General features: G+C 38.5%; 1 protein-coding gene across 1 annotated transcript in view; it reads right to left on the minus strand.

Annotated features, from left to right (window-relative positions):
- Positions 1-23,374, minus strand: part of PLCXD3 (phosphatidylinositol specific phospholipase C X domain containing 3) — a 144,635-nt gene that overhangs the window by 37,879 nt on the left and 83,382 nt on the right. Inside the window, exon 2 of the mRNA XM_069492670.1 lies at positions 19,844-20,552. Within this exon, the coding sequence (XP_069348771.1) occupies positions 19,844-20,552 (709 nt within the window). The remainder of the gene's footprint in view (positions 1-19,843; positions 20,553-23,374) is intronic.

The raw sequence follows: 23,374 nt of genomic DNA on the forward strand, positions 1-23,374 counted from the left end.
GTGTGCAAGAGACCTCATCATCTGACCTCTCTTAAACTTCTTTTTTCTTTGTCTGGTCCTCCCTCAAATGAACTCAGGTTCAAGACCCATTAAACACCTTATGCATCTTGCACATGAACATCTTTGCCTATTTCACACCTCCTGTGATTTGGATATAGTATTCCTTCTGCCTCAAAAGTTCATTTTTCCTAGATTCACCTGGCAAATTTCTATACATTTTAATTCTCAGATTAAAAATCACTTTCTCTGTGAGGTTTTTCTGGAAATTCCTGGGTTCATGAGAGCAAGGACAATATCTTACATAACTTTAAATCAATTAGCAAATTCTGGCAAAAAAACAGGAGCTTGGAAAATGAATGAATAATGGCCCAGCCTTGCATCTCTGCCTGTTTTTCTTAATGTACTTGGTTGGGATAAAGGTAGCAAACTGTTACACAAACTACCTTTCTCTATTCAGAATTTTGTACTAGTAGAGTCTGAAATTATTAAGACCCAGCTGTCTTTGAGTTATCCAAGTAAAAAACAAACATGCATGTGAACAACTCCCCATCTGGATGGCAACCCCTCAAACTACTTTTATAGCCCAGACCACACGCTCTGGTCCTTAGCGAATTAGACTCTTCTGTCCAGGCTGGCTTATGATCATCAGGACCTGAATGTCCTGCAGACCTCTCAAAGTCCACATATTCAAAGCAAGCGGTCATCTTCCCTCCCTCAACCTGCTCTATGTCCAACATTTTGGACCTCCGTGAATGGCATTACAAGTGATCTGAGTCAGAAATTTGTTTTTATTTTGACTCTTATTTCCCTTGCTGCTCCCTATAACAAAGCAATTGTTCAACTCCTGTAGATTCCATCTCATTAATATATTTAAAATCTTTGTCCACTTACTTTAATTTAATTTCCACACCTCAATTTGGTCGATAGTCACATGGTATCTAAATTACTTACCACAATCTCATCCAATGACAAACATATTGACTACCTATTATGTACCCAGATTCTGAGGAGCAAAGATAAAGTCCCTGCTGCATTGGAAATTTAGCTCTGGTAACTCCTCTCTGATCTCCCTGGCTGTAGTATTGTCTCACTCGAACTCATTCCCTCTACTGCACAGAGAGTAATTTGCCTAAATCCAAATCTAATCATATTACTTCCCTGCATAAAACCCTTTAATTAGTTTTCATTCTTCTCAGGAAAGCCCTCAGATTTCTTAGCATGAAATACAAGGAAGGCCCTTCATAAGATGTACCCTTTTTCTTCCTCTAGACTAATCTCTTGCTCTACTTCCAAATGCTATGTTACAGCACACAGAACCACTTTCAGTTTCCCTAAAACATTGTGTGTTTTCTCTTACCTCCAGCTACATGCAGTTCTCTGTGACTAAAGAAAAAACTCCATCAGAATACAGATACACACAAAGCTTCTGATACCCCAACTGTGTTTGTGTTTACTCCAAGACAAACCTCACCGTACCACCATTCCTTTCCTTCTCTAACGGTGGCCTGACACCAGGCTTCAGTCTACCAAGAGTGTGGAAGCACATAGTCTCTTAGCTCTATGACAGACAGAAAATACTATGGAGTTCTACATATTACTGCTCCTAATCTGACATCTGGATTATGTGATGCAAATGATTCTTCTGTCTTTAGAGATTATATTTTAATATGCACAGAACTACAAAGAACCACAAGCCACCTAGAACAACACTTTTCCAACCAGGAGGATGATGCACTCTGGAACACTTTTCAGTTTGCATAATTATCTTTGCAGGCAATAAGGCACTTGTCTGAAATAATAACCATAAGGTCATAGTCTAACATCTGTGCCCTGTGTCAACCTGAAGGCCCAGCCTTTTTGTGAACTCAGTCTGCCGTGGACCATCAATGTCCCCATATGCTTCATCCAAGCCCTTTCCCTACTACTCCTAGAGGGGACCTCAATATCAGTTAGGGGAGCTGAACGCTATACCTAGGAATTTTTCTGTCATTGCTTGGACACCAACTGTATACATTTAAAGGAAATGAACATATTTGCATTACCCTCATTCACCAAATGATGTCTTCTACTTCATCCAAGCTGCCCTAGTCACAAGAATGTGTTGCATGTAACATAATGCTGGTTCTGTGGAGAGTGGACACTGGGGATTGTTGGTCAGGCTGAAGTTTGGGACAGATGAGGATGATATTAAGAGAAGAAGAATATAACTTCTGCTTATCACACATCAGAGATTATTTATTTTCCCACAAATCTATCTTTTTCCTTTGCATGTCAAATGGCCTCCTTTGGCTTAAATATTAACTTATATGAAATGGTTGTTTGCACAACCAGGCCATTCATCTTTGTCACCCAATCACTTCTCCTTCAGAAGAAAACACCCTGAGCATCTTGATGTCCCTGAGAAATTTACTACAATGGTGAATGCTACTACTAAAAGTTGGCTTCATGTAAGTGGAGAAGAAAAAATAGCACAATTATAGGAGATTTTTGATTCTAAGTAAAAATTAGCAAGGTGACTTTGGGCAAGTAAATTCATGTGTGCAGATCTAAGAGCATAAGCACCATCATTTGTCAGATGCTATTATTATTAACTGATTTTTGGATCATATTTCATTGCTCTTTAATTAATACAAATATTAAGTTTTTATTATTGGGGATACTGTCAATTCCTAAAATATGCTGATCACTATTTTAAAAAATGAAAATGGCCTCTTATTTTAATGCAGTTTACATACAATCCAGTTTACAGAATATTATGTCTGAACAAACATTTTGCTTTTAATATTTACTGAAATACATCCTATGAACACTTAGCAAAACTTCCTGGTGAAGTGACCCCCAAAGATGGGAGACATGTTTCTCCCTTCTCATCTCTCTGCTGATGGGGCCAAAGTGGGAAAGGCTCACTGGGCCATGCCTCCTGGAGGGCTACTGTAAACTCTACAGCAAATGGGAAGAGCCGTATGGGGGTGTGGAGAATTCAAACATCCCAGGGGCCCACCATTAGCTTCTGGAATTAGCTGCACAATTAGCCCAGTAGCACAAAATTGTAACCAAGGGTGAGAGAGATCCTAGATGCAACTTAATGAACCGTTTTCAGTTTTACTATAACAACTATATGTATGCAGACACGCTTGACCTGGCCCTGAGATGGACATATGCTTACTTGCAGCAGAATCTGCCAGGTTGGTTGATGTATTTAAATAATGGAGATGTGGCTAATGACAATAACATGCTTTTCTCAGAACAGTGCCTTGTCAACATTATCCAGCTAGCCTGACCTGTCAACAACTCCCTGAATGACAGGCATTGAAACTATTTGTTAATTATGGCTTATCTTCACTCCTCTGTATAAAGCAATATAGCTGTAAGAAAAATACTGGACATTAAATTTTAAAAATGTTATCAATTAAAAAATTGCTATTGCCATAATTTCAGGTGGCATTGGCTGATTATAGATTTGTTAGATATTAATTCTCACTTCTTAAAATATGCAAGACTGGTTTCTGTTTGGAATATGTAACTCAATTTCTCTTTTATTATGTTCTATAATATCCAAGCTCCAAAACTACTCAGAAAATACTTAGTAGCTATTAGAACCTTTTTGGTGAATACAAGACTGAAGAGGTGGTGCTATCTGTCTTCAAGCAGCTCATCGTGTTGTCAATCAGTGGTTCTCAAACCTGACCCGACTCCAAAATAAAGTTGGGATCCAGGCCCACTGTAGAATCTACGTGAGCCTGAGCATGTAAGTATAGATGGTAATGTCTAACTGGTAACTCTAAAGCACAGAATCACTATAACAGATTTAAGCTTAGTTCTAAAAATAATCATGACCAAATAATGATAAATATGATAGAAATTTGTAATATTAGTGTTAGAGAAAGGCAACACCCCAAGATATCTGTTGCAATTCCATATAACATCTGACAATAGGTGTACGGAGTTGTTATTTGTGCCTACATCTATTAAAAACTCCAAATCATCAGAATAAGCTACATGACAATAGGGTTCTATTTAAAGTAAACTTAATTATTGCCAATAATGAAATAACTTCCTAGGAAATTAGCTTCTCAAAGATTATTTACTCTTTTCATTTAACAGAGTGCCATTGAAAGTCCTTACAAAAATATGTTGTTGTTAATAATAATAATAGTGAAAGCCAACATTTACTGGTCCCTCACTATGTCCCAGGCACAGAGCTAAATACCTTGTATGATTGTTACTTTATATTTCACAGTAGCCCCGAGACAGGTGTATTTTTATCTCCATTTTACAGAGGATAAACTGAGCCTCAGAGAGTTTATGGAACTTGTCTAAGATCACAAAATGACAAATGGTAGAGTCAGGACAAGCCAACTGTGTGTCTAGAGTGAATGCTCTGGGCTACTTAAACCACAGTGGAGACATGAACAAGGTGCTGAATGGAATGAACAAGAGAAACCTATTTCATTCACTCTCAGGATGGAAGAAAGGGGATGAGCAAATGAATGGAGTGCCTGCTTTGCCATGCTCTACTAGAAGCTGCATCTCAGGGCTAACAATCTATCGCTCTGCAACTCACCGCATTAAAAACAATCTATATGATACAGAGGTAATACAGTAAAAATGAATATTTCACTTAATTGACTGTTTTAATATTGAACTACTTGTCACTATTTTAATATACAAATTCTGGAATCATGAAGGCTCTCATAAAGGAAAGTTAAGAGCTACAGATGGAAGCAGCTGCTTTTTGGGCAAGACACCAATAGAACACCATGCTTACATGCATATTAGCATGTCAGTTAGTACACTGACCAAAAACGATAATCTGAAATTTGGATTACCTTTTCCTCCCTCCCTAAAGCTTTGGGAATTTAGAAATATTCTGGGTAAGAATCAGTGACACTCCTTGGAAGCCATTTTCACATGCTGTGGAAAACTACTCATCGGCCAGGACTTTTTTGTCATTTCAAATCCTTGAACTTGGAAGTAGATATAAACATTTTCTTTGCTTTCACTTTGCAGTTAGAAAATATGTGATACTTTCATATTACTGCTTTGAGTTACTGTGAAAAGAGTCATATAATTTCAGATCTTCATCACAGACAACTCAAAAAGTGGAGTGATGTGTAGGGGATGAAAAAAAGCAGCACAGACTCTGAAATCACAGACATATGTTTGAATCCCAGCTCTGCCACGGATGCTGTGTGAGGCCAGGTGCATTGGTTTACTTTGTGAAGCCTCATTTTTTCCATATGTAAAATGGAAATGAAAAATACCTGCATCATTCAGATGTTAGGAAAACTAAAATAAGAACACATATAAAGTGTCTATTATAGTCATTAAAAATTTATTATTTCCAATTCCAACCTCTTCATTTTATAATTGGGAATGTTGAAGTCCTGAAAGTTATACAAATTTAATTTAGGTTTGTGGATGTCACTCTTATTGCTTACAATAATGCAATAATTTAAATTACAAAGGATTTATGAGTTAAGTTTTAAATGTAGACATTTTACTTCACTTTCCACTGCTTGCTACTTCCCCAGGATATAGCAACTCCTGGTTAACCAAGGCTACATGTAGCTCATTATAATCCTGCATAGTTCAGGAAGAAGAAAGAGTAATTCATTTGGTTTATGATCAATCTTCAATGATGAATAACCAGACACAAGTCAGATCTCTGAATAGTTGGTGTTCATGAACATCTAGTTGGATATCTCTTCCTGTTATGGTAATGTTTCAAATAAAACTAATGGTTAGTATTTAGATATCATATGATCATATTTCCTTTATGAAACATTATAATACACATGTCCATAGAAACTGTCATTGTTACCATCAATCAGGGTAATGATGCTAGAAGATGGGACAGTTTGTTGATGCCTTTACTTTACAGATAAGGAAACTGAAGGCAGGTGAAATTAAGTGACTTTTTCCAGCTTACCCAGTTATTATAGTTAGTATATGCCAGTGCTGAGTTGAGAAACCAGGTAAGCATCTGATTTTGATTTCTCCTAGAACTTACCACACTATGTGGAAATAAACAGTTCGTGAATCTGCCTCTCCCTCTATGGAGTAACCAGCCTGAGGTCCAGAGGCTACGTCTTTGTCATTCTGAAGCACAGGCACTTGCACACACTCAGTAAACATTCTGTAAATATCTATTGTTTGATCCAAGTAATACAAATAAGAATAAATATATTTAAAGAAAAACATTTTTCAAGAACCCAGAATATTTTCTCTTATTTTATGAGTGATGACTCTAAATTTGTGGGATATTTTTTATAACTGACACCTCAAAAACTTAGAAGCTGAAAGCGAGCTATAATTCAGAATTGCCACCCATAGAGATGATTGTTCACTTATCCCATCGATGACAGGATGACTCAAAATCTTTTTATGACTCTTCTATTGAAATGACTTCAGTGTCTGTCCATGAGGCACATAAGAAAAATCAAACTCATTATTGTTCCACTCGGATTTTGACTCCAAATAGAATTCATGAGCTTTGTTCACCCACCTTATTTACTAATCTTGGCTCTGAATGAGTTTAGGTTGTTTCAAAAACCAATTCACCTTGAAAGGATAAAGACTTCCCTCCCACTAAAATTATTCTTAAAATTGCTTCGGCTTCACTTGGACAGATGAGTAAATCCCTCAAGGTGACTAATATGCAGGTGTCAGCAGACACTAAAAATATATAAGCTTTGTCATATTTGTTTAAATAGAAAACAAGCCATATAATTAAATATTTATGTTTCCCTGATGCCTGGGCAGTTGGTATCATCTGTTGAACGTGTAAAAAAATTGAGCTCCAGGAAAAGTAAGTCACTGTCACAAGATCTTTGCTGCAGTGGCAGCTCTAGGCCAGTGGTTTTCCAAAGAGGGGTAATTTTATACCCCCTAGGGGGTGGAAGTGGGGCATTTGGCAACGTCTGGAGACATTTTTTACTGTCATGATTGAGGGGAAGGTGATAGTGGAATCCAATAAGTTGAGGCCAGGAATGCTGTTGAAGATCTTACAATGCACACGACAGCTTCCCACAACTAAGAATTACCTTGTTCCACATGTCAATATTGCTCAGTCTGAGAAACCCTGCTCTAGGATGAAAATTCTCACTCCCAGTCCTTCTAGTATCCTTTACTACAATCAGTGTTAATATCCCTGTGTCCTCATGTTTGCATAAGCAAAAGTGAGTACATGTATTTTTCTTTGGTAACGAAAGAGTAAAATTTTTTCCATGCTATTCTGTCACTTTAAAATTGCCCTTTGCCTTAGGCTCCTTTACCAAAGGATATGAAATTGCCACAGAGGTTGCCTGGAGATGCATTTGGCATCCTGAAAGTCTAATTGGCAGCAAAATTAAAGCAACTTAAAATGTGTGTGCTCTTTAGGGAGATGTGCTATTCCCACCCTATATTATTAGATCTCAGAGACAGCTGGGGCAAGAACAGCTGGGACTTCCTGCACTATCGTTTTGCCAAGTTGCTATAAAATTGTCCCTTCTCACTAAAAAACTGAGAGGGAAGAGAGAAAAAAACAGCTCAAAGGCCAACCACACTTGTCAAAGGTTGCTTCTCAGCTATCTGTCAGAAGTCCCAACGCTAGCTTCATGTTGTCAAGTTAGTTCAATAAGGGAAGGAATATACTTCGCTTGATGTGTACTTTTGATAATCAAGGAATATAGCTTGGCATATAAACTGTGCAGGACAGAATGTGAAATGTAAAAGCATATTTTTCCACCTTGAATTTTTAAAATAAAACATAAAGCATATAGTTATCAAGTTTTCTCAGAGAACTTGCCGAATTTTGTGGTTGAAAGACAGCCCTTTCACCTAATGATTTTGCCTTCTGCTCCTTTATATACATCTGTCCCTAATACCAACAGGCAGACAAAGTGCTGTGTGTCTGTGGCTGGGTCTTTCAAACCTCCACAGAACTCTCACTCATTGTCCAAGTCTGAATCTTATTGTCTGGAAATGTTCCCAAAACCAAGAGCAATTTTCCACCACAGTGGAGATGCTTTTTACCATTTTCAATGGTCAATGATTGTCTAACCACAAGAGTAGATCACATTTGAGCAGAGAAAATAGATGTGCAGCGAATATTTGAGTATAAAATTACAGTGTTTTGAAGACAAGTAAAATGCAGGAAAGGTCAGTATATTATTGTCTTGAGATACTGAGAAGTTACTTTTGTCATCTTTCCTTCCTTTGAGTACCTATGACATATATCATCCACAGGTCAAAATTTTAGTACTTGGCTGTGAACTATGGCTCGTGCCATTCTTTACTTTGTCTCTTATATAAATCTCACACTCCAAGGAAATTGTCCTGTATCCCAAGAACAAGGATCATGAGGCAAAATTTCATAAGATATTATATATATGTCATGCCTCTCTGGTCCCTACTCTAAGCCCACAGCATGTTCTTAATATGTTCTTGTTGATTGAGGTGACTGGCCACCGACTCAGTAAATGAAGGGATTCTTACCTCTGTTCCTGGGTAACTGAAGACCACTGGGACCCTGAGGAACACCACTTTGGTCTACTTTCAAAAAGAGAAATTATAATTCTCTAAAGTCATACCATAAATACCACCCTAGTCACCAAATAGGTTATATTACTTTCTTCTCTTCCTCACCCCACCATAAATAAGTTCTATCTCAATTTTTAACAGGAGTCATAGAAGTACAAATGCCCCCAAATATCATAGAGATAAACCATGCAATGTTGGAAACAATAAAACAAACAAAAACCCAAACTTTTATAACCACGCTACCAAAGAAATCTTCCAAGAAAAACACTACACAAAACTATGAGGTCCAGAGCAAACTAAAAGAATGTAAAATGTCTGTCCTAGGACAGTCATGAACTTAGGAGAGAAAGTACCACATGGGGTATCTCTATCCTCATTTGGGAGGTCAGAACACACTGCATGAAACTCTTCTTTCTTTCATGAGTAGGAAGAAAGCAACGTCCTCTCACAAGTGTGGAGAGGAAACTAGGTTAATATTTATTGTTAAACTTTTCTCTTACCCCTTTCAAGAAACAGCATGCATACATGCACAAACACACATGCATGTTTTCAATCTAGAGCTGACTAGCCGGTGCCAGCTGGAGTAGAGAATGGTGGACCATTGAAACAGCCTTTCTACATACAGCTCATATCAGGAGACATGGAAATGTCATTGCTCCTGATATTAAGGACTTTCTCCATCTTTCTTGGAAATAAGAGTCCTCAGCCACATCCTGTTTGGGGCTGCTAGGTCTGTGGACACACCAATGAAGTGTTAGCACAGAGTGGCAATGAGTTGTGGGTGCGCACAAAGGGTGTGGAATTCTCCTTCTGTCATGTCAGACCACGTAGAAATGTCTGTGGCAGCCTGCTCTGCTTGCGAATGGCAATAGAGTCAAATTCCTTACATAACCCTTTCACCCCTAACCAGTAAACGTAAAAGTGAGATAAGAATAAAACTAAGTTTCCAGGCTACTTAGCAATCGACCCATCATGTCTCTTCTGAATCCACATATGGTCTCTGTTAACAGACTGAACTATGTCGCTGAACTATGCACTCGACCAAGTTCACCCACAATCTAATCATTATAAGCTACTTTGTATAAGTTATTTTATTTGGAAAAACAGACAAGCTGAATTAAACCCTTCAAAAATGAACCATAAAAGCTGTAAGATGTACATTAATTAATAGCTTTTGATAGAGCTATAGTGTTATTTGTTGTTTGGTTTCTTTTCTCATTTTTGAACCTGAGCTAAGTAATGTAGGCAACAGCTTTTCTGTTTAGTATTCAGTCAAATAGCAGCTACACAGTGAATTTGGGCTGTTTTATATTGGCCCGATCTCACATCCATTTCCAAAGGGCAGCCTGTGCTTTTAGCATTCACTAATGAAATCACACATTACTGTCTCACGGCCACATACTGCTCCTTCCAGATAGGATGTCACAGCCCCAGAAACAACTTGTAAGCTTTTTTTTTCTCTTTTAACAGCTGAGGCCACCAGGAAATAAGTGATGAGGGGGTGGGAGGAAGGACTATTTTAAAGCAAAAACTCAAGCTATACTTGTGATTTCTGGAAAAAAAAATCAATTATGACAAACAAGTCTCTAGCTATTCTTGTCTAATTATTTTTAGTACTTTAAAATAAATTAATTAAAAATAGGCTACAATCCCAGACATATAGAGTGAAAGCCAAAAGATTTGTGCTGGAATTGACAAAGCCAAATATTAGTATCTGCTGTCAATGCATACAGTATTTTCTTCTAAAATCCTCCTAGGTCAGATATTCTGAGAAAGTTTCAAGTTTCCTGCTTTTTATTGTTATTGTTATATTGACAATATTATGGAAGGAAACATTTTTTCATTAAGATATCATAAGTTAAAAGCTGAAATAGCATTGCCTAGAGTGTTATTAGTAAGTTACTGGAGATTTACATAACAATTTGGTTAGGTGGGACACACTTACAGAAACTCCTTGCCCTTTAATCTTTTGACAGAGAGGATTTGGCTTCTATCTAACTCACTCAACCAACCATTTATACTTGTTGGGGTCATCCTTGGTAATCAGTAGATCAGTCACCAAAAGCTGTGCCTATCTGTCTATCAAGTACGCTCAGTACAAATGTCTGGAACACAAGCCTCCAGGGACACCCATTCAAACAACCCCAAGGAAAATATTCCTCTTCCTGCCAAAAACGGCAACAAAGCAATTCAGTTGAAAATATGACAGTGTGCTATCCCGTCTTCGGCTTCTTTGTGTCCTGAATGAGTTATGAAACCTTGGGAAGGACATTGGCATGTTCACAAATTGTAAAGAATCAGAAATTATTTTACAAAGAGCTGTGTTTTCATACTTCTTTCTCACCCCCAGCCCCTTCTCTCCACCACTTGGGAGATTCCAACAGTTGTCCAATGATATGGGGAGAAACCGAAAATCACAGAGAAAGAAAGTCCAGTTGATTGTCAATATAGCTCAATTTGAAGAGTTTGCATTTTCAGTAGGCAATCCCTGGGCTAGGGTATCACCAATTCTTTGATTTGCCTCAGTATCAAATTTTGGTCTGTGCTTTTGCATAAACACAATTATTCCTCAATTATTTCAATGGGAAAAAGAACAACAAAGGAAAAAAAAAAACAAAAACAAGTAGAAAGCCTAATTCATACTAGAGGCTTTAAAACAAAATGGGAATAAATGATATTTATTTATTCACATCACACTGAAGAAGGGGGAAGAGGAGGAGGAAGAGAAGGAAAGGGAGAAGAAGGAGAAGAAGCAGGAGGAGAAGGAGGAGGAGGGGTCGGGGCGAGGGAAAGCAGCCCCTGACAGCTGGAAGCTGTCAGGATACTCACAACCAGGCCATGTTATTCTCATGTTGGACATAAAGAATCTCCCAGAATACCAACCTCTGACAAGGTCACTCTGAGATCATGATAAAGTAAGGCAAAAAGATTGGTTCATAATTTTTTTTTAAGCACAAAACAAGATCATTGTGCCACCCACAAATAGCCAACATCTACCTCTCTTGACTAAAATGAGTCACTGTGACTTCTTTGCCAACTATGGTTTAATCTCACTCTGGCCCTATTGATAAGACTCATTGAGATACCCAATTATAGAACTGTCCTTGCTTTCTGACAGCAGCCCATCCCATCTAGAGAGAATCCTTGATCCTTCTATCTTACCCGCAATCACCCAACCCAAGCCCCAATCCTATAAGTGCTTTCTAGCCTCCTCTCCCTGGGATGTCACATGGCTGCCCGTGGAGTATGTTCTATCTCCCTGCAGCAAGTAATGAGCCCAGTATGTTCAACCACACGTTTGTGCCTGGGGATCTGTGGCTAAAGCACAATCACAGAACACTTATGCCCTCCTTCACTGCAGTTGAAAATAATAAGTGTTCTCTAGAGTGGAGCTGTTGTTGCTCCTTGGATGTGTTTTCAGCTAGGTGGACTTGTGCTCCACGTCAGGAGCCCTACCTGTATGGAGCAGAAGGGACAGTTGGCCTGAGGTTTTCTCCTCATGGCCTCAGCACGGGGACTCACATGTTCAGACCTGGTCCATCATACTTCTGGAATCAGACATCCTCTACTTGCTCATCTACTGATAATTCATGGTACGATTCATTTCAAATCCCAAGCAAATCTTCCTATCCTCTCAGTTGCTGACTGAAGTGCCCAAACTGTTGTGTTGACACCTGACCGGCTAAATATCCCTGCCACCTGGATACTCTGTGTTTATTCTCTCTACCAGCCATCAACCCACCCCCTCTCAGTTTTGGTTTTTTTTTTTTGGTGAGTGCTAACTGTATATACTAGCTATATACTAGGCTAGCTCCTTTTAGACATTAAACTCTATCTGCCCAGAAATTTCACAGAAGAAAACTAAAATCCAGAGAGGTTACTGAAGCGGATGAATCTCTATTCTATGTTGTGCTTTTTTAGAAAAGTGCATGTATTCTCTCTCTCACACACACATACACACACACACACACACACACACGCCAGGCACTGAATGGTTATCTGACTTCCCAATAGTACAGTATCCTCTCTGGTCTTTGACCTCTCTGAAACAGATAGTGAAAGTCGCCTGCCTGCATTTTCTTGTACTTTAATCTTACAAAAGCAGCTGGATGAAGGAGAAAGAGTGCTTTTATGTGCTCTCTTGTTTCAAAAATTCTTAGGTCAAAAGTTGTTAAAACAGAGAGATTTACAGACAGCCCTTTCTCCTACCACACTCCAGAGAATCCAGGGTGAAATCACTCCTCTATCACAGTCCTACGAGTGCAAGCTATTACAGAATTATCCTCTTCCTCCTCCACTTCCTCCTCCTTCTTCCTCTTATTTTTCCTGTTTGAAATCAGCACTGGGGCGGCAGTTGGGATGCAGAGTGCTGTAATGTTAATTGGTTTCAGTGGGAGACACCAAATCTAGAATTACTCAGGCTTCTGTCATGAGGATGTACTTTCTAGCCCAAAGGAACAAAAAATCCCTCACAGAAGCCTTTGGCTATGCTTATCAGCACAATAATCCTTGAATCAAGCTAAATGACATGGGAGACAAGATGCTAATAGCAGGGCTATTTTTTGGAAATCACTGATAGGCAGCTCTACCTGAGTAACAGACCAAGCAAATATGAACTGAAATCTGGCAGCCCTATGGGTAGAGGAGTCAGAGCCTAGATTTACAGAAGAACTAACTGAGCCTGGAAGGGAGGGCACTGATAAATCTTATGGTCCATGCTCTCCAGAATAACTAAAACCAGGATAATTTGTTGGAGGGGATGGCTGAGGTGCAGCTTTTCTGCAGACATGAGCAGTGCTACTCCAAGTGGGGCTCCTTAGAGTCTGTTAAATATGCAAATCTAAGCCACAGACTCTTGAATCAGCATCTTTGGTAGTGACATCCAGGAATTCACATTTTAACAAAGTCTCCATAAGCGCATTCCAGTTTGCCAAGCTCTGGGCTGGGAAAAGGGTTGCTTTCAGGAGTTTCCTTTTGATTTACAAGCCAGATTCCTCTTTCTAGTGGTCCAAAGGACCTAGATTCTGATTTGATCCCAGCATTGGCTCGCAGCACCACCTGAGCAAATAATTTAACCTTTCTGACCTTCTGTTTCTTAAACTACAAATTGGGAATGACACCTGTTGTACAAATTAAGCCTCCAATATATAAAGGGAGAAGAAATGAATCTTAAGATGAAAGCTTCTTGTAAACAATGATTTTTCTAATGCTGGCTTTCCCCAGTCTCCTTGATGTTCTTTCTCTTTGAGCATATGTAGCCCGAGGAGACAGTTTTCCCCTTCTGCTGAATGGAATATCCACTTCCAGCTGCTCTGCTCTGCTGGTGTGCTGACCTACCTGCGGACAGGGCCCAGGGTGGGAGGGGGGCCAGAGACCTGGTGATCAGTGTTTTCTTGCATCACTCAAGAGCTGACTTTGAACCATTCTGAGTCCCAGCCTCTCAGTGATGCTTTTCTTGACTCCTCAAAGCTGCTAAGATGACTGGCACTGCAGCTGAAAAACTTGTAAGAAATTAGACCTACCCCTGCTGGAAGGCAAGGCAAAGAAAAATTAGGCAGCAAGAGGGTTGTGAGCTGGGGTATGTCCCCATTGGAGGGAAAAAAGAGAGTCTGTTGGGTTCAATCGGGTTCATGATGCAGAGAGAGAGTGTACCAGAGAGAGAGAGAGAGAGAGAGAGAGCGCGCGCGCGCGCGCACACATGAGCACATGCACCCAGGGAAGGTAGACCCAACATAAAATCCATGGTCCAGTCCTCAGGCCTTACCCCTAACCCCTCCAGACAAGGCTCCAGGGTACCATGTTGCGTTAAGCACAGCACAGACTGATAGGTGGCTTGCCCTTCCATGTTAGTCTCTGCAGCCTGGTGTTCTCTGGCCCTCTCTGGCCTTTTGGTTTATCCTCTGGCCTCATCCCTCCCTAAAGTGTCCCTTCTTCCTTTTGCCTGGCAATCAAGAAACGTGGATTTTTTCTGCTATCAGTTAGCTCTGTGTCCTTAGGCAATTGCTTAGCATTCCTCTGGGCCTCACTTTCCTTACTAAATGGAAAATGGTCAAATGGGCACTAGGCACAAGGCAAGGAAGATTGCGTCTAGTCACCTCTAAATTCCTTTCCTGTTCTACTATTCCATCAGGGGCTCTCTGGGGCCCCCATGCTGGTACCCTACCTGGGTTTGCTTTCCTGAGGCAAAGCCACACACTCCAGACCTTCTCTTTTCATAGCTTTGCCCCCCTTGTCTCCAGCATAATTTACCTTTCAAAACTCTGAGACCTGACTCTGCCTTTCAAGATGACCCATAATGTATTACCTGCATCCAGAGCTAAGCAATATCAATTTTATTTAATTCACAAGATTAAGCATAGGACTTGGTGTCTAACAGACAAATATAATTATCCTATCTTATTCATTGTGAGATTAATTTAATATGGGATTTTTGAGTAAGGTACTAGACATCTTTCACCCTCAATTTTCCACCTCTTTTGGATTTAATGATATCTATTTTGTAAGGCTTTGGGGTGGATTAAGTAGATACAAATCATATAACGTGCTTAGCACAATGCTTGGCACATAATGTAGGCTCAACAGTTGCAGTTGCCTTCCTTCCCCAGCTGGGTAATATTGATGTGTAATAACCACATCTTGAAGATCCTACCTCAACACTCAAGGCACTGACTATGACCATGAGACTAAGGGGGCAGGGCTGCCCATTGTCCAACTCCACAGGATGTCATTCATATAGAATGATACTGCAAATGGTGTCCCCAGTATTCTAGGGGGAAGTGCTGTCAGCAGGGCTAAAGTCACACTATCTTAGCATCTTTTGCCTCTCTCTCTTCCCAACAACTTGCTGGCATGCTATTTTGTTTCTCCCTTTGAACTGGAGGCTCCATCTTCAGCCTCTCCCTTCCTTATTCAAGCTACATAATTAGGTCACAGTTTTGTTCCCTGAGGTCCAGTTCTGACTTGTCTCTTTCAATATCTTGCTAATACATATATAATTAAAGCTTCAAGTCCCATAATCTTCCTCTTCATTTTACCTAGACTCATCTCCTATGTTTCTGGCATTCTCTGGCCAACCCTGACTTCTCTTGATACTCTACCTCCATGCTTTGCTCTTGCTCTTTTCTCAGCCTGGGAAGCCACTCCCACCCTTCTTTGCCGATCACAACGCTATACTTTCTTCAAAGCCAAACCAAAATCTTTCCAGGTAGCTCTCTCCTAAGTCACCATAGGACTTGATCTTTAATACTCTGTTTTTTTCCAATTTGTATTCAGGTCATGCATGTTCTTGTCTTTTCAAATCTGCTTGATGCTTGATGGGAACAATGGCATCTTACCAATTTTAATATGCCTCATAGCACTTAATGCAGAGCCCTACTCGCAGGAGCTGTTCAACAGATAAGTACTAAATTGAACCTAGTCCAACTGAATACACTGCCAAATTGGGTCTAGATATTGTCATTTAATAAAATGAAAACTAAGTCATAGTCACTACTTTGGAGTCTCATCAATAGCAGGAGGATAGTATGGTGTGATGCTTTTCAGACTCCATATCTGAGGTCACTCACTCGAGTGTCACTACAGTGTCCAGAACAAAATAGGCTTCCAAATATGCTTGTTTTTGTGAATAAACAAACAAATAGAACAACTTGGATTTAAGTCCTGAATCTACCTTCTCTTAACTGTATTATCAGGTAAGTTGCTTAACAGTTCTAAGGCTCAGTGCCTTTATCTTTAAGCTGGGATGGCAATAATACCTACATTTGGAGGTTTTGTGAATATTAAATCAAACAATGTACATGAAGCAGTTAGCAAAGTATCTAACCAATAAAGAATACTTAAATAGCTCATTATTATTATATTATTATCATCAGCATTATCTAAATTGTTGGCTTATATAAATATCACCTAACTTTATTCAGCATCAGTTCACTTGGAAAGATGCATTGCTTCTTAAAAGTTCTGACAGGTGGTATGACTGCATTTTTTAAATTAAAAAAACCCCTATAATTTAATAAACTACAAATTAGGAAGGGACTTTACTCAAGTTGCACACCTTCTTTTTAAGAATGTGTGAATTCTGTAGGAGTGAGGTGTAAAAGCTGGTGTTTGAAAAATAAAAAATAAGTCTTTAAGAAATTTAGAAAAAAAAAATCTGTGTCTTTTGGCATTGCTGAAATGTAGAAAATACATCTGCAGCATTTGGAAATAATGGCCAGATTGAAAGCTACAGTACCTAAATCCAGGCTGTATTTAGTTTCCCTGAAAGCCACCCACAACTTCAAACACTGTTGTGGGTGCTCTGAGTTTTTTTAACCCAAATATTAGGTATAATTTTAAAAATTATAGATAAACTAGCTAGTCAAATATATGATCTTAGAATTGTAGAATTTTAAAACTAGAACGGATCTTGGAGATAATCTAGTCCAAACTCCAAATTTTGCAGATGAAAATATTTAAGGCACAGAGAGGTCTTACAATTGCCTGGTAACTTATCCTTAAGTTAGCTTAACTATCCTTCAGGTAGCACAGAAGAGCTCATTACATCTCTCGGTGCCAGCATAGGACTTTCTGAATGAATCGCTTTGGCACAAAAGCCAGCAGTACAATGGCGGAATCTGTCCACTTCACAGGCTTTATCATTTGATAAGAAGAGAAAGGCAACAAGATCGGACAGAGTCAAGTGCTCCTTCACTGCCTCTTTTAGAGGTAAGTAAATTGCCTTTGTAAGGCATGACCCAAGAGCTGACAATAATCTTTTTCTATAGGCTCCATCCAGAAGGCTGGAGTATGTCAAAAACCCAAAACCAAACCCAGATGAAAAACCCTGAGCTTCACATTAACACCACAGCCAGAATACAGCTTTGAAAATAGTCCAGAAGAAGGTCTTTTTAGTACTTCTGGTACTAAACTTCACTGGAAAATTCTTAAAAGTTGATTTTACACGTAGGATCTTCATTTCTACTTTTAAAAATCTTTTTCCTTCCCAATTCTCTTTCTCTTTTCAATGATACAGCTCTACTATTCCAGAAAGATAAAACATAGGCAAGTGAGAAGTTCTGAATTAGAGCAGATGGCTGAGAACAGTTTTTCAAAATTAATTCCATGGGCCGTTAATAAGTGTTATCTGAAAAAAATTTAAGTGCTTGGAAAACACTGTATTAGTTAAATTTAAATAGGATTTTTTTTCACTAAAATACTCCTTGGTGCCCTTTATATGCTAATATCCATTGTGAATCTTTTGGGAGAGTTATGTAGAATATAATTTTCAGCAGTTTTCCAACTTATTTAATTTTTTACCCACAAATCCTACATCAGTAGTAGTGTACTAGAGCACAGGTAACCAAAAAGCAGTTTAACTACAACTTGCAAACTCCTAAATTACATTAAATCCTGTAAGAGAAAAAAATGAAAGCCATTTATTCCTTGAATGAATTCTTTTTCTTGGCTTCTTCAAAGGCTAGTCACTACATAGGTAAAATCAGGGTATGGTTCTTGGCCAAAATGCAAAGCAGGCATGTAATATGGATAAGTTTTTTCCTACGCATGGAACTATACAACGTAATGATGAAGCTGGAAGAGGCCACGGGAAGACTGTGTTACTCCTAATAATCAAGAGACCTCGTCTACTTAGATGCCTTACTGACACTTTAAGTTCAGCATGACCCTGATTTTTATCTTCCCCACTTGCTCTCCAAGTCTCCATGTCTTTTGTGTTCGGTCTCTGTGAATGCCTTCATCACCCATTCTACTTATCGTTAACTTTTTTCTCCCATTCATACCACAGAGCTCACTAGCCAAATCATCCTAATTTTCACTGTCTGCCTATTATCCTCTTCTATGTTTTCTCACTCACTCCATTTAGGTTGCGTTCTATGCACCTCCTAACTGCTCACTCTCTCTACTCTACCTATCCTCCAGGCTGCATCCATTATTACCTAAAATACAGATCTGATCAAGTCACTCTGTTGCTAAACATCATTATCCAGCTCCCCATTGCTCACAGGATGAAGTTCTCTGTAGCCCAGTTTAAAGGTTTCTTGTGAGTTCTTGCCCCAACTATAAGCTTCACCTCCTGTCAATCCCCACCCTACATGCTAAGGTTACCCATACTATTTTCACCTCCAAATCTTTTCTCCTCATCTTCTTGCCTTTCCCTGCAAAGACCATGAGTCCAAGCCAAATATTCATGCTCTGTCTCCTTACCATAATTCAAAATATGAATTAAAGATAAAAAACGTTTGATAAGGATTTGTGTTCTTTTTTCAGATGACGTTTGCATTGCTTAATATGTTAAATGCTTTAATTCAAAAGATTAAATAATATGTACAATTCAGCATGTTGGGGATACTCATGGAAAAGAACTGCAGAAATCATTGGTGATTGATCAAATTATACCACACAGGTAATCATCACTCTACAGTTTGGTTGGGCTTGGCCAACGGAATGGCCACTGTCTGGAGGGTAACCCTTCTTTCTAAGGTAGCATATGTAGTGTAAAGGGCATAGGATACGATTTGCCAATGGAGTTTGAGTGTCTGTTTCATTATTCACTGAAGGAGCAGTAGGGAAAATATTTCACTTTTCTGAACCTCATTTTTTTTTTAAATCTTTAAGATAATATCTCCTTCCCTAGATTGTTATGCAAATCAAATGGAACTAAGTATGTAAAAAGACTGTGCATATGGTAGCAAAAATACTTTGTAATCTATAAAGCACTACACAACATGAAAAGGTGTAGTATGGGAAGAGAATGAGACATGTAGTCAAAATACGTGGTATTGTGGGTGAATACGCGTCCACAAAAAAATACGTTAAAGTCCCAACCCTCAGTACCTGTGAATGTGACCTGATTGGGAAATAGGGTCCTACAGAAGTCATCAAGCTAAGATGAGGTCATTAGAGCAGGTCCTAATCCAATACGGCTGCTGTACTTATAAGAAAAGGAGAAGACAGAGACATACAAGAGAATGCCATTTGAAAAAGGAGGCAGAGATCAAAGTGATGTGTCTACAAGACAAGGCACACCAAGGATTGTTGGCCATCACCAAACGCTAGGAGAGGCATAGAACAGATTCTCCCTCAGAGACCTCAGAAGGAACCAACTCTTTCAACACCTTGATTTCAGACTTTTGGCCTCCAGAACCGTGAGATAATATATTTCTATTGTTTTAGGATGCCCCAGTTGGTGGTAGTACGTTATGAAAGCCCTGGGAAACTAATACACAATAAGTATGAATTTTAGCTCCATCACTTACTAGCTCTATGAATTGGAGTAAAATTATTTGAGCTCTTCCTCTGACATTTGAGGGACACTTACCTTTCTGTGATTGTTTCTCTGAGGCCACTTGCCACTCCTTTGACCACAGTGCTGGCTTTGGGGGTCAGCACCACCTGAGATATGAAAAACGAGCCCTTCTTTCTTCTCTCAGTGATAGATGCCTGAAGAAACTGGATCAGTTTCTCAGGGTCTGTGGTGTTGGCCCAGGGTGCCGGCATCATCTGCCCGGGCCAGAGAAAGGGCACTTCCAGAGCCACTGGACTATGGTAGAAGACCAGCACTTGATAGTCCTTCTCCCACAGGTACTTTAAACTAACTTCCTGGGCAAAAATCGCTGGGCACATTTTGTTTCCATAGATGTCTTTCAGCATCTGGACTAGTTTTTCATGGTGATATTTCTGCATCCCATAAAAATGGTTGAAGTCCAAGAATACGACCTCCTTATGGTGATCTGTGAGGAATGCATTGATCTCCTCAAGGCCTTCATTGACTTTGGCACTGAACAAACCATGAGCAAAGTAGAGTTCGTTGTCGGGGTCTCTGGGCTTGGTGGAAATTCGAAGATCAAAATAACGAATTCCAGCTCCTAGCTGACCAGTAAAGTTCATTGTCTGAGTGGCTAACCATTTCCTCATGAGCTTTTTGGCCACAGTTCCAAACACAGAGACAAAATTCTGGACGGTTTCTGGCTGTTCAGGACCTACAGGAGAGGCTTCATCAATGTAGAAGCTGAAGGAATCGTGAGATCCTAGGAAAATAACAAGGCAGAATGTGGTTAATTTCCAGTCATCTGTCCTTCCTAACTTCTCTCCCTCTTACAATATCCATACCTTTCCCTTGAATGAGCCAAAGAAAATACTAAGCAATATTTATCAAATTAATTTTCATGTCTTAGGAGGATCCTTTTTGTAACCTAGCATAGGACAGAGAATACTTCAATAGATCTAATTAATAATAAAATAATAAGGGAATTTCCTTCTGATCAATATATTTAAATTTAAAACATCATTGACATCCGTGAACCAATAATTTAATGCATTCACTAGGGTTTTCATATAGGTAAACACAAGTAACAATTCATAAAGTGGGATTTATGGGGACTCACCAGTTCCCAAATACTTTGTTTACAATCTTACCCCTTTCCCTTCATTTTGGGTTGATTTTAAATCTATAGGGCTTGTCTCAATGCATAAAGAAGCCCCTTTCAAAAGCAGATAATCAGAGTATGAATTGTTACCTCACACACTTTGGAAAGCACAAGAGATCAAAGGGTTAGAGGAAAGAAGAAATAAGACAAGAGGACAGTATAATGCTGATATATTTAACTTCATTCCTGACCTTGTGTTTGAGCAATTGTGAACTTAAATGAGGCCAAGTACTTTTCACATATTGAATAAACAATGATTCTTTTTTTTTTTTTTTTTTTTTGCAAATTAACACAACTGACAGCATTTCAAAATTAACCAATAGACTCTTTTCTTCACAGATATTTTCTCTATCTAGCAAAAACTCTTTTTGGATTTGGATTTCCAAATTTAGAAGAATTTCTTCCTAAGCAGAACAGGGACTATTTATTTAATTATTTGTTTTTGGCAGCTACAAATATCAAGACTCCAGAAATGTAGCGATGAGTGTGTGTATGATTTGCCTGTGAGTATAAAGTGCCATTTAAAATATAATTGGGACCCATGAAGAACAATCATTTCAAGGCTGAGTTTTGTTTTTAAGGCCTCCTTTTAATTCTTAGTCACGACCTACTGAATAGCTAAAATTACATTATTAATAATGTATCCTGGATGCTTCACACATTAGAAAGGGCAGATAGACTTAAAATTCTGACGTCCTGTTCTGTTTTGTGACCTTGTCCCAGTACCATCATTCCCCATCTGCTATTCAGGCTTCCCCTGAGTATACTTTGTTGCTCCATTTCTGATCAAGGTCCCTTGAGGCACACCTTTATCTAGTTCTTTCACTTGTCCAACCCAAAATTTACACATATAAACGCAGACGCACACCTTTACACCTCAGGATCTTGGTCTGATAAGCTATTTGAAGCAATTCTTTTCAGTGATGAAATATTTATTTATGTCTGTATTCCATATTTATCTCTATCTGTATCTATATATATATCTCTATATATAGAGATATATATCCATATATCTCTATTTAGCTTTAACAGCCCATAGAAATTACAAGCACATGGATTTCAGACACCATGGTGGGTTATAAGAGAAAATATTTTGCAAAATATTTGATACCATAAAAATCATAAGCTTTAAAATTTGGAACAGACTACTCCTCTGAATGATCAGATTTTTTTTTTAAACAATGAAAGGTAACCCAAATATACAGAAATGCCATGCTTAATCTGAAGCTATATGATTTGTTTATCTTTAGTATATGGTATGAAATGAAAATGTCAGCCTTTTCTGAATAAGCAAAACTGGCAGTTTGGATCTAGAATTGGCAGATTTAAATAGGTATTTAAACGGTTGCATATTGATTTTCTCATTTGCTTTCACTGACTGCTAATTTCAATGAAGAAGCTAAACAAAAGTGTTATAGCTCAATATATACAGAGAAGTGTGGTTAAAGATAGAAATAAAAGAAAGCTTAAGAAGAATTATAATTAAATAACCTAAGATTAAACTAGGTAATAAATATTTTTTAAAAACCTCAAAATAAGAGTCCAAAAAGTTATTTTTCAGGTATGTGAAGGAGACGGAGATGAAAAGTAATTGATTACTTCTATAATCTAGTAAGAAGACATAATTGGAAGCAGACATAAAGGGAATTGAATATAACTGAATTTCTTTTTCTAGAAATGAATGGTTCTTTGTTTTCAGTATAGCTTTGGCTTTACCTTTTTATCATGTAGTTACGTGGCAAATAAAAATGTTTTTTTAAAAATCTTAAAAGGCAAGGAAATCAGTTTTGAAAATTTTGTGAAAGGGCATTATAGTTTCACATTATTTGCTGACCTTTAAGGAAAATAGCTTCTTAGGGTCAAAATGAGGGAATGTTAAAAAATAAAAATGAAGTAAACAGTCTGAAGGAAAAGTCAATGATGCCTTTGCCCCTATTCATTTTAAGCTAGAGGACTCCAAGGTGTATGCACAGCATCTGGTGTAGAATGGTGCTTCACACTGTAAATATATTTGGAAAAGAGAATTAAATCAATTGATACAAATTTTATTTTTAAGAGAAAAAGTATGGCCTAATCTTTTGTCTTTAAAACCAGCGAGTTGTCTTTATTCATGAAAATATCTGCTTTCTCTGGTCTAACCTTTTGCTTCTATGTTGACGTAGTATTCCTGGGCTCCTGACCTCTTATTCCTTCTCTTATCTACAGCCTCACACTCCTACCTTGGCCCTGATACTTAGTGTTGCTCCTGTGATTCTAAATTGAGATTCTCAGTTTTGGTTTTCATTTGCCCTTTCTCCTCAGACAGGAGCTGGCCGCTCCCATTATGAACCCAGTCTCATCAAGCTCTGACTCTGAATAAGTGAATATAATCAAAGGGGCAACTTTTTTTCATTTCTTGGAAACAGGCACTTTTATTCATGTTT

This window comes from Eulemur rufifrons, chromosome 17 (assembly GCF_041146395.1).
Source record: "Eulemur rufifrons isolate Redbay chromosome 17, OSU_ERuf_1, whole genome shotgun sequence".
Classification (NCBI taxonomy): domain Eukaryota; kingdom Metazoa; phylum Chordata; class Mammalia; order Primates; family Lemuridae; genus Eulemur; species Eulemur rufifrons.